The following is a 12,946-nucleotide window of genomic DNA, read 5'->3' as shown; positions in this document are numbered from 1 at the left end:
TATGTTCTACGTATTATATAAAAATATTGCTATATACAGCACGTGTATGGTTAGGCATCCAATTGTACAGGTTAATTAGAATTATACAACTACCCTTAAAATAGCAAGTAAAAAGTCATAGATCAAAATTCAAGAAAAAAAGAAAATTATTTTTCAAAGAAAATGAATATTATTTTACATCGTGCTGTATAAGAAATATTATTATATACAACATGCGTATAGTAAGGTATTCAATTATACAGGTTAATTAGAATTATACAACTACCCTTAAGATAGTAGGTAAAAAGTCATCATAAAAAATCAAAATTCAAGGAAAAATATTATTTTTCAACCAAAATGAATATTATTTTACATCGTGCTGTATAAAAAATATGATTATATACAGCATGTATATGGTTAAATATATTTTGGGGGGATTTATAGAATATAGAATTGTAATATGTATTTGTAACATATTACATTTAGGTATGTTGAATATTATATCATGCGTGTTAAATATAACAACACGTTAATTAGGAGTTAAACAAAATGATTAATATCTGACATTAAAAACAGAGATATTATTTCTTGATCAATCTAACAAGTGAATCCAATACAAAATAAGCAGAGAAACTCGTTTCTTTCAAGTTTTTTACTTTTCATAATTACCAGTGCATTTTTCCGTCCATTACAATTATTCATTACACAGTAATTCAGTTCTTAATAATTCGAAATTATCTTCTAGATAATGATACATCGCTTCCGCATCATTTCCAACTTTTGCAATTTACAAGACTCGAAATTCCGATAATTTATACATCAGGACTCATCACGCGTGTCCCCTATGATCTTCATAGATAAATATAACTGAAAATCAACTCGCCTTGTGTTAGTACAGCGTGTTTTACGTCAGAATCGATAAACAGTTCTAAATATCCAAATCAAGGACCGATTTTACGCAGGTGTTCGCATAGATCGAACAACTCTACACTAACTATAGACTCGGTATAGATTCTAAACCGTGAAGAAGGTCTGTTTTCCGGAAAAACGGTGGATCTATGCATCTGTAAAGAAAGGAAGGCTAGGAGCAGAGGGGAAATGTCAATGGGGAGTCAGCTGGGTGGAACACGTGTGGTAAATAGTGCCGCTTGGCTGGACTCGTGAAAACTCGAGGTTTCCTTCGATCTAGAGGCGACCATTTCGTGGGAAACTCTTTGCACGTGAATAAAATAATTTCCACGTCAACATGGGAACGTTGGTTCGTTCAAGGAACGTTCATCGATTTAGGAAACGCGTCGTGATCGACGAGGGAAAAAGTTGCTCGACGAACATGGAGAATTTCCGTAACCATTACATTGAAAAAAGAGCTTTATTCGCGTATTGGCATACTCGAATGAATTTTTTATCTCGTTTGCTAAGTGGGTACACGGTAATACATGATACACAATTGGCTGTGATAAATTTTTTGCAAACACAGTTGCAAGGATTCAGAGGGAGGATGCTGGAGATCACTTTTTCACGTGTAATTAGCGATACCGAAGTTTAATCGGTATAATTTAATTACACGGTTGCGCGTGTGTTTGTTTTACACGTGTATTTATATGTAAGTACAGTGGGTAAAGAAAGTATTTTTTAGCATACTTTATTAAACGGAAATTCATCGAATCGGGAGATTCTGGTTATCATAACAGGTTTTACATGCAATAATTTTCTATTTTTCGCGTGATATAAGCAGATGAAACCGGTAATTGAATTTTCAGTGCTCTTTTTGCATCATTAGAACTTTGTAATAAGATAAGATACAACAAAGTTATTCATACAAGAAATGTTTACTTTTTAATGCTCTATTCTATCGTGAAAAAGGTTCCGAGAAGGATTACGATCAGAGGATGAAAAAATACTGAAATTTTGAGGATTAATTTGTGATAATTAAAAAGACTTCTTCGAATTTTCCGCGTACAGGTTAATAGGAATTCGCGTGTAATTAAATTACAGGGATTTTTAATTTATTAATATACGTGTACAAGGATACTCGAATTAATTGATCGAATTTACATATTTTTCAAGTTTTTCGTAAAAAAATACACGCGTAATAAATACACATGTAATAATTACATACGTGTAACAACACACACATGTGTAATAGAAATACATATATATACCTGCGAAATGAAATTACATGGATATTTAATTAATTAATGTACATTTGACACCGAATCCTGAATGGGGCACTCAGATTCAATGTACACCCCTTCTTTTTCGCATAAATGCTGAAGGTGTAATTAAGAAAGCGAAGAAAAAAAAAGAAGAAAAAAATAGTCAACGAATGTTACGTTATAACGAGACAAATTGTCATAAGAACACGTTATTAACGATCCACGACAGTGATGCTGATAAAAAAAGGAGCTACTGTAGATCTCGTTAAGTCTCTTTCGCAAACAGGATTACAGGGTGGCCAAAAAATGGAAACGTGATGGTTCCTCGATTAAAAGTACTGTTTACCTTCGTCCTCTGCTTGAGGAATTTGGAGATCTTAGTGATGGGATTGGGAATCTTTGGCCTCGGCATTTTGACTAGATTTCTTGCCTCTGACGTTCGATTTGAATTTCAGTCTTCACGGTTTTTATCACTCGGTATGTCTTTCTCTATGGCGACACCACGGAGAAAACAATTTACATTATGATCACACGCGTGTTTCGCGACCGAGCACCGGTCCAAGATCTCGCTACCGCCGACCGTCGTCGCGAGAACCTTTCTAGAAGCTAACAGACCAACCCGTGTCTACGCTGAAAATACACGCGAACCGTATCGTCGAAATTTCTCACCGATACGCAAGCTCAAATAGACGAAGAACACTCGACGATTGTACAAGTCCCTCTAGCGACGTGAACTTCCGGAGCTTCGCAGTTTAAAATCCAATCGATTTTACTTTGTCCCTCGAACGTGCGTTAAATACACTTTTATTTAGACCGGATCGAAGTGGACCGTATTAAACGATGGATTAATACTGCTCCCTTTAAACGGATTGTTCACTGTGCAAAATGAAGAAGGCAAAGTAAAGCCTTATCGACTTGGTTCGTTAGAGGGTTGTTCAGGACGTATTCGCAGATGGATACGACGTTAACTTTAATTAAGATTGGTTCGTTTGACGATCGATCGCGTCGAGAAAGCACGCTTCACTTCGCGAGGACTGAAGCAACACTGTAAGGTTCGCGCTTTCGGGGTGAGTCTAATACACGGTCCTAGGAGAAAGGAATGGTGGGGAGGGGATAGGCTGCGGTGCGCAGCCCGGTTTGCGCAGCACGTGCCTAGCCGCGATGCGCGCGCTGTCTCATTCAAGTCGTGTGTCACGTTATAAATTTGGATGCAAATATGTTTGGTTTTGATCTTGTGTTTTGGATTTGTGGAGTTTTGCCTTTTATAAACGGAAGAATAAGTAAAAAATGCATCCATTCTTCGGTGAATATCTCGCGAACATATGGAAATTGAGGTTATTTTGACAGAGATGATTTTTAATTTGCAGGCTCCTACAATTGAGGTTAGGTGGAGAGTAAGTTCTTATAGGAAGAGAGTGAAAGAAACTTTGACTTGTCATGTACGAGAATACGAGGTTTTTAGTGACGTACCGCACTTCGTTACGTAATAAACATATCGTGCATACTGTCACGTCCGCCTTCGATGGAATAATTATTAGGTACACTATATACGACAATTTCTAACCAATTTCTGTGCATTCGTTTTGTAATATTATCGTACTTTAATCTATAGCTACTTACACGATAATTAATGACATAGTCTCAATTTTTAAATAGCTAATAACTTTTTCACTTTTCAGAATTATATTGGAATTACAAAAATCGATGCATTATAACATCGTCACTGTGTCGAAAGTTCACCATATACATATTCGATTTCGAGAAAGTACACATAACCAAACGTCATGCGGAGCAAACACGAATGCGACATATAATGAAATCATGATTAACTGTTTCCATTGCAATTTACACTATCTTTGGGGATTTCACGTGGTTGCTACAAACATCGTGTTTTCGTGTTGCCGGCTGTACAGAATGAGTCACTGAACTTCTGGCGAAACATCTTGAAAATGGAGCGAGATATCGAAAGAATATTTCTCCGATATTTACTTCTCTTGCGTAATTGCAACAAGCATACTATCGACTCCAATATATATGTAACCGCGCTGCAAATTCAAATGATCTTTATCGAGTGATACGTATAACGAGATTTTGTACAAAATTTTTCTAATTTTTAAATTTTTTAAATGAATGCTAATAGGTTCCACAATCGTTCGATTCGCGTGATACATATAGATGGAAATGCGACGATTGTTGAATTAATTGCATTAATCCTCGACGCGTTACGCATCACGCAAACGTCAGGTGTGTTCAGGCAAGGTGCGACCTGTGACATAAGTACAATTACCATCGCGAATTACGACTCTTGGTACTAGGAGAACGCGATAACCGTGCATGGTATTCCGGTTTCTCTTGTCTTCGTTTCCAACGCGGCGATAAAATATGCATACCGACTGCGTTCCCCGAGTTTATTCAAACTGGAGGGAAAACTGCTGACGTTTAAAGATATTTCGCGCTCGCTACGTTTAAATGCTAGTTACGCGACTCGTTCTACTGGTCGTTCCATTATTGGTGGTCCCTGACTTTCTACAGCCGAAAGAGACTTCTAGATTATTTGCCTAGAAAAGTTGAGACAATTAATTGCTTTATTCCTATGCTGCCAATTTAATGTTACAGTAACGATATAAAGCAATAGTAATAAATATATACAATGACATTTAAAGAAATTTTGGTCCAGCTTTTCCAAATTAAAAATATTTTACTGTACGTTATAATCCGAGTATCACTGGATTTTTGTTATATGTTATTAAATTATTATTCACGCGTTGCGTCTTATGGTTGACTAAAGTCAACGTAGAAATTAATTATACTTTGGAAACTTTATCAGATTCGTGGGACCGTTAATGATGAAACGACTAGTATAGCAAGAAACATTTGATAGTGGCACTTTGCGTGTCACCTTTTGCACTCTGTTAATGGTATGCGACTGCGAATTGCTGGAGGAGACAAAGTCAACAGTGGCGTCTCGCTCGACAACGCGTAATTTTTTACGCTGAAACATTAATGGTAGTAGCTTCTTCGAGTTTCCTGCTTCTCACGCGTCGGAACGAAGGCTTCTCGAATTGAAATACAACCGTGTGCCTGTCACGGAACCATCGACGTATTTTTCGAAACAGGAGGCTCGAAGATAAATACCAAGATTCGATGTTGAACAATTGTCTTATCCCTACGAAAAGTTTTAGCTCTGCTATAGCATCTCTTGCAACCACGATTTTGAAACTGGTTAAATACCCAAAAACACGATCAAATGCCAGAATAAACGAGTCAACGTCGATGAAAGGTCGTTTGTACGCAACGAATACGTAGTTATTTATGCTTCACGATTTTCGATTATGCAATCTTTTAACAAAAGAGAGAGAACATCGACAGATTGAGAGGCACTGGCCGTACTAGTCGGTAATATTGATAGCGGACAATTAAGCGTGGGTTGAGCCACGCAAAAGTACCAAGAATAGAAGCTCGTACCAGAGAATGCATCTGTGATAGCGATTTTACGCTCCATCAAATTCGAATTTCGCGATAAGAATATCTTTCACACTGACTAACCTCGAAGACGAAAATTGGCGAAATAAATAAAAGGGAAAGGAACGAGCAGTTCTGTATTAGCTGCCAAGGTTCTGGTCTAACGAAGGTATCTCTGGTAGCAATTTTGCAAGCCATAAAATTCAAACCTCGAAATAAGTATACTTGAAACACTGACCAACCGCGAGAGAACATAAAAATTGAGAAAAATAAACGAAAGATCGAGAAAGGAATGAAGAAAATTATAGTCGGTTCTTTTTGTATTATGAATCAACGTCTTGCAAGTCCATATGTATCCTCCATACTGATTTCATATTCTATAAGACTCGAACATTGCGATAAGAATATCTCAAACACTGGTCAATCGCAGAGGAACATAAAAATCGAAGAAATAAACAGAACTGTAATCATTTCTTCATAGATTGTCAATCGATGCATCGTACTTTATTTTAATTCTACAATTCATCATATTCAAACTTCGCGATAAGAATATATCGTTTTACACAGACAGGGAATAGCTCGGATGGTGATATCGAGAGACAAAAATGGGGAAAAAGAGAAGAAATAAACGAATCCGAAGTAAGACTGGGAAGCCCGACTCATTGGTTCTAACTGACTGAAGTCAACGCGAGCACGATTTCTGAATCATCTCATGGCGCATCTCGGTAGCGAACGGCATGCAGATTACGGAGATTAATGAACAACGTATTTGGTTTGCGTGGCGAGCAAGCAAACAAGTGACCAGATTTTTAGCATTCCGAGGAAAATTACAGATAATTTCCATGGTCAAATTTTCCACGTGGTCTACGTGATGCAGCAGGGATCACGTACGCCACCCTGCAGCTAACAGTAAACAGATTATAGCTAGGATATTTTATATTTGGTCGTTTAATCTATTGTAACCGACTGGTCACATCAGCAAAGGGATCGAATTGTATAGAAAATTCGGTTCAAGGAATTAATCCTGGATTTGCTTATTGCCCTAACAATGGTCAAACAATGAGCGGTAGTGACTGAGCTTTCATCCTGAAAATCTATATGGAAAGTACCTATCTTGGTGACCATTTGGGAACAACTGGGGTATCAGTTAGGGTGAACGATAGCCGTGGAAATTTTTGGAAATTCCTACTGGTGTCTCGGTTATCTTGTTTACCCTCGATCATCGTCTCACTGTCAACCAGCTGTGTTTTCCTCTCGCACGCGAACGAGTGCACGATAAGGAGACAGTTTGAGGTATTAATTAACAGACACTTGCTTTTGTATCGCGGAGCTGTGAATTCGAGTTGTTATCGCGTTATACTTTAATATACCGAATTTCTTTCGCCTACCGAAATCCTAACCTAACTTCGATAACCTAACCTCAAACAGGAGTTCTCGGTGTTCGAGAATGTACGCAGCCGAGATGTACGAATATATTTGGCGATATATTTGGCGGTAAAAAGGATAAAATCGCAGATCACCGTTATTTTACATTTTGTCACGGACATAAATCAGCCTGGAAATGAATCAGCGTTGCACGAAACAGTGGAGCATAATTCAATCGATCTTCGCTAGCAATTTCATGACTTCCGGATAACATAACTGCGTGCTGCTGATCGTGTGTAAAATGTTCTCATTTTTCCTGCAATTTGCAGGCTGCATAAATATTCGCAGGTAATTGAGAATGTTATTTAAATAAATAAATCAACGACGAATTAACGACCGGAAGCTTGGAACCTTCTTATGAATTTAAATGATTTAATTAAGAGATTTATATACGATGATGTATTTGAATGAAATATGCTATCCGTCGTTAAGTACCCTTGTTAGTAGGATCGTCTGCAGTTGACATACAGCTTAGAAATTTCACAGTTTATCTGCTCGTTAGAGACAAATGTATTCGAAGATTATAACTAGCCAGGTATACAACAGGGATATAACTTTTCAAGTAGGAAAACATTTTTCGTAGGGTTTAACACCTAGACACGTGAATTTAATTATTGCCTTTAAATGTCAATTTCACTGGATGGTGATCGAATTATTTTTGATTAAATTATTACTCGTCGAGAGTACGGTCTATGATCGAGTGAATTTGTTGAAAATTCTACAAAAATGGAAAAATTTCTTATTAAAGAATCTACTATTTTGCCCATTTTGACACTTAGACAACTTAAATCATGGAACCTCGATATTCGATTTGATAAATAAAAATATACCAGTGTGAGAATATCTCAGTGTTCATCTGCAAAGAGATAAGATTGAAAAGATAAGTTTAATTATATACAAAAATCAATCTAGGATATAGGGGGTAAATAAATAATTTGTAAGATCTAAATTCCGAGAACAAATGTTTATATAAAAATTAGATAAGAATTGGGGGTTTAGGCGTGCTGCGTCATGTACTCTCTTGACACCCTCTCGCGAGACGATCAGTCGTTAATTTAATAGTTATTTTACCACTATAAACCCATAACCATAATAGCTAAAATTAATTTCTCCAAATTCCCGCAAAGCTCTTAATAATCCAAGGCGAAACGAAACCTTCGCACGATTTAATTCCAACGACCGATGAGGAGTAAAATTCCAAAAGTACACGCGATTGAACTCTGGAGGGCCGACAATGGCGGACGTGGTTAGCTCCAGAGCATCCGGAGCAACAGATGGAGGAGACCCTATCGAAGGAACGTATTCACTGTTTATCCTGTCGGTGTCCAGCGACGTGTTACAGGCTGGCGCCATGCTTCTCGTTCACGGGGCAATTTTAGCGAAGCTTCGTGGGGCTAATGGAACGAAGCCGGGAATGTTGGCAACGGGCCGAGAGGCGAAGGTTACAACGTTCCTGGGTGTCCACGGGCCACGAAACAACCCGTGGAGACGTCGACTATTGCACGTGCTTTTGGAACCGTCATGGGTACGTGACGGTCGTCGCGTGGTCCAAGTCGATGGTGCTTTATGCAATCTCCCTCGATGGTATTTTGGAACTGTCCTGAAGGCAGACCAGGGGGGCCTTGGAACCTTCTTGAACAAACTTCCGGAGGGTGGATGAGCGTGGACTCGAGAGGAACGTGGGCGGTGAACACGATGAACGATGAAGTTATATAGTGGAAATAATTATAGAGAAATAGATGGGGATATTAGCCCTTCTCTGACGTCGATGTTTATCGTCGGAGGATCCCGATGATGATCTAAATCGGGCTGCTCGAGTTGCTCGAAGAATGTATACACGCGTATTGTTATTTTATTCGCACGGGGTATATTTAGTTCTTTTATATACCCGGGATGTTGTTGCGATGTTATGTATGTTTATATGTAGATGGAATTTAATAATGGATTAATCCTTTGCACTTGACTAGCTTTTTATCGTACGAAAATAACAATTCGAAGCACTTGTGCTATAAAGATATTTTTTAGTATTTTTTAGTATTATAGTAGTATAGTAAGAAATTACGTTTCAATATTTTACGTACTGTTATGGTATTTTAAATTTCATATCGACTATGAAGTTTCAAAATTTTATCGAAGGGTGACTGAAAGTCGCCTCCCAAGTGCAAAAGATTAACCCTTTGCACTCGGTGATCTTTCAAAATGGTAAATAAGAAGTGCAAATTAAGTGTAAAACGTAGTATTATTTTACCTCGATATTTCACACGTCGTTGGGCAATTTTAAATTCGAGATATTAATTAACAACGATCTTTAGAATCTCAATAAATGGCGACTGAGAGTCGCCTCTCGAGTGCAAAGGGTTAATATCCGTGAAAAATATAGGGTGTGTTATTTAAACAGCGAAATGAAGAAGGAGAATTATTACTATAACGAATGTTCGACTTCTGAATAATCCAATCTCTTGCAAATTTAACGATAATTATCAATTTCTTCATTCTTCGTGCACTAGAAAATTAGATAAAAATTTTAGAAATTCTTCGAGTTTTGCGTGAAATGTAATTATATTTGCTACATCAGCGTTGACATGTGCTCCTCACAAGTTAGACTCGTCATTGTACTGCAAAGGCTCAAACACTGCGAACCCCATAGACTTCGAACACTGAACCAACGAAGTCAACAAGATCTTAAGCATTCTAAATCCCACGTGTGCGAATCATTACAACAAAATTCGCGAATGAGAGTCACGCTGTACGAGGAATGACTTTAGTTCCGACTACGATAGCCATTCTCGAAGGTATGATAAACAAGGCGAGATAAGCCCGACCGACGTGGAACAACGACCCCGGCCAGGACCACCCACGACCGGAACTCGCGTCGACTTTCCATCTATCCGGAAAGCAGCTCGGTTCCGGAAGATTCTGTTGGCAATGTGCGAGATACCCCAAGAGATACCCTAAGCTGTCCAATTTTAAACGCACAATTACGCGACTCGTTTTCGGCGTTTCCATTGTCACTGACGTCAATGGATTCCCTGGTGAAAATAACCTTGGCTTCGATCGAGAAAAAATACGATCATGGGGAATTATCTCGACCGCGTCGTGTTCTCGATGTATAACTCTTGTAAAAATATTTAGACACTGAATTTATAAAATACAGGGTGTCTCGATTAATTTAACGCGAGGAAAAATTTTGTGGATACGTCTACAGAGAAAAGGTTGAGAATTTCCTTTTCGTCAGAAACAAGTTCGACAGAGAACGTCGATGTGGATGAGAAAATAGGAGATCAATCATGAGCAGCTTTCGAAAGTAGCCTACGGAGTACGTAGCTATCCGACCGCAAAGGATTAACTCCTCCAACGACCATAATCGGTTTTATAATCACTCCTGCCGATTGCTAAGCGACACGTAATTACAGTCACACCTAGCTCCATCTGACCTATTAACTGTAATTATCCTCGCAATCTTATATACCAAGTATTACTCTGAGCAAAGGATGTTTATAATCATCCTTATTTCAAGAAACGATTACAGATTATCATCGTGCTCGTTCTCATCTTGGCTATCGAAACGAGCGATCGATCATCGAGAACTCTGCGGATCTCATAAAATACCAGCCCACTGACACCGTTCAAAGAATCCTGTGGAAAATACACCTTTGCGTGGTCCGATACGAGAAACTCGTGACGAGCTAAACTCGTCGTAGCGCGAGGGGTTAACCACCCCTGTCGTAGTCATAGCCGGTTCGTGTCTTCAATGAAAATCTCACCCAGTCACCGGCTGTCCTATCCGACGTTGACCCGTACGATTTTAGAGAATGAGAAAAGCGCTGCAAAAATAGCCATTGATTCACAGTCGTCGCTTTTACTGTCCGAATGGGCCGGCGTTCGGGGTCGTTCGCGTGCGATGAACATCTGTATTTGGCAAACGATCCCATCTACGAACGGAAGCAGTGACGTGCGCGGGCCTCGACCGACCTTCCGGAAATAAATCGGTCGCCACGGCATCATCCGGAAAGCATCCCGGTCTCATTAACCTTCCGGCGACGAGCAACGATCTATGCGGATCACCGCGGATTTACGCGTGACGAACAAGCCGATCGGATGACTCAGGGGATCGTCGACTATTTCTGGAACCGAGATTCGCGTAAACAAGCACTGAGTATTCTTGCGTTCGATTTCTTGCCGATGACAAAAGCAGAGGTTTCGCAGGGTCTGATCTACAGCTTCAGGGATCGGAGGGTGGAGAGGCTTTGGGATGTGAATCGTGTCCTTTGGGCAGGGTTCGAATTGCAGATGTAAAGGAGAAGGAATGCGTAAGGTTGCGAGTGTAAGGGTTAATTTAAGGGAAAGAATAAGATTCTTCTTTGGTAACAAATGTCTCTTTTTAGGAGATAGATAGCGTTTTGGAGTTCCAACCTTTCAAAGCTAGGTCGTCAGAAATTCCTCGTGTCAAATCTTGTGATTATTTCACGGAAAATTCGAATAGTTTCTAAAATTTTTGTCTAACCTTATCGTGAATGGAATAGGTATTAAATAATTCTAGTATCGTTAATTTTCTTCCTCATGAAAATTTGATGATCCATAATCTATTCTGACAAAAGCTAACACTGGTTCCTCATCGAATCTATGTGCACTCGTGCATATTCAAATCCAATCTCCTATAGATAGATGGAGCTCGAAGATTCCATATTTGTGGCTTCTATATCTGACCTAACAATCAATTCCAATATCGTATATTATCAACAATTTATCGAAGATTATTATTATTATAATATCTCTTCTATCATTTCTCTCGTACGAAAATCCAATAGACCATACATCAAACTGATAGTAATTTCCGATTTTCCCATAAAATTCAACTTCCCACGAACATGTCTCATTTATTTTTACACTCGCAACTGACCCTTTCTTCTCCATCCCACCGTCTATCTTGTCATATCCTAATGCATAAGCCTCGATTCAACATGGCGATTTCCAAACACGTTCCCTCGCGAGGATAAACTCAAGCCTCCCTCTTCTGCTTTTGCATTTCGTGTTCTAGCGTTTAGTGTTTATGGTGTAGTGACTGCGAATCATGCCGGCAATCTGTCTAAAGCCTAAACCAACGATCAAACGCTATATACGACCGGGCGACAGTGAGAGATCCAAAGCTGAGCATAGAGAGAACGCATGCATGTTTAATATCCACGCGACACGTCGGTGTATTTTAGCCGGAGAGGCCGTTGGACGGCTCTAAATACAGAAGGGAATGTGTTCAGCGCGATTTCGGCGACGATTAAAACCGCTTGCTCAGGCGTTCGACCGAACCAAGGGGTTCAAGAACGAGAAACACGACTATTTCTGTCTCCAACTCTCGCTGATCACCTCCGCGAGAAGCTTCGGAGATCCTGCAGCGGACGCAGCCTCCATCGATCGATAGATCGCGGAGATTCAGGGGTTCAACCGATCCATCAGCTCGCGCAGAGTCGTTCAGGGTGTAGAACACTTAGGATCGCGGTCGGAGGAAACCGGTGAGAGAAAGTGGTTCATCGTAAATGAGCAGAGAAAGGAACAAAGTGTTCGTCTTCCTGTCGCAGCTGATCATTTCGATAATTAGACGCAACGATCTGGAGAAACGTGCGAGAAATCGTGGAAGCGAATTCGCTTACGGGAAAATGAGATAAATGATCGATGTACAAAATCGTAATAAAAGCACACGCGTTTCTGTGCATCGGGGTAAAGTGAGACGATGTTGCAGCACTCATTTGCATATTCATCAACCTGCTCCGTGAGTGTGTTAGAGATTCGTGTCTCGCTGAGCGACCAAGACTCGCAGTGGTTTAACGACAAAAGACGATGTCGTGTCTCCCTTTATAGCGGAGATTATTTTCTAGACTCCAAGGCTACTTTGTTCACCCTCTGAGCCCCGAGAATTCCTTTTATTCGAT

The 12,946-nt window shown here is 39.5% G+C and overlaps 1 protein-coding gene across 17 annotated transcripts in view; it reads right to left on the bottom strand.

Annotated features, from left to right (window-relative positions):
* The window catches only part of mtd (TLD domain-containing protein mustard), a 158,336-nt gene that overhangs the window by 18,948 nt on the left and 126,442 nt on the right, over positions 1-12,946 (bottom strand). Inside the window, exon 1 of one of the 17 annotated variants that reach the window (XM_017898212.1) lies at positions 2,482-2,924. The exons of the other annotated variants lie outside the window; for them this stretch is intronic. Coding sequence (XP_017753701.1) covers positions 2,482-2,547 — 66 coding nt within the window. The 5' untranslated portion in view covers positions 2,548-2,924. Of the gene's footprint in view, positions 1-2,481; positions 2,925-12,946 lie in introns of those variants that run through there. 17 annotated transcript variants of the gene reach the window in all.

The sequence above is a fragment of the Eufriesea mexicana genome, unplaced genomic scaffold (genome assembly GCF_001483705.2).
Source record: "Eufriesea mexicana isolate 0111107269 unplaced genomic scaffold, ASM148370v2 scaffold588, whole genome shotgun sequence".
Taxonomy (NCBI): domain Eukaryota; kingdom Metazoa; phylum Arthropoda; class Insecta; order Hymenoptera; family Apidae; genus Eufriesea; species Eufriesea mexicana.
This window is presented reverse-complemented; position numbering and strand designations above follow the sequence as displayed.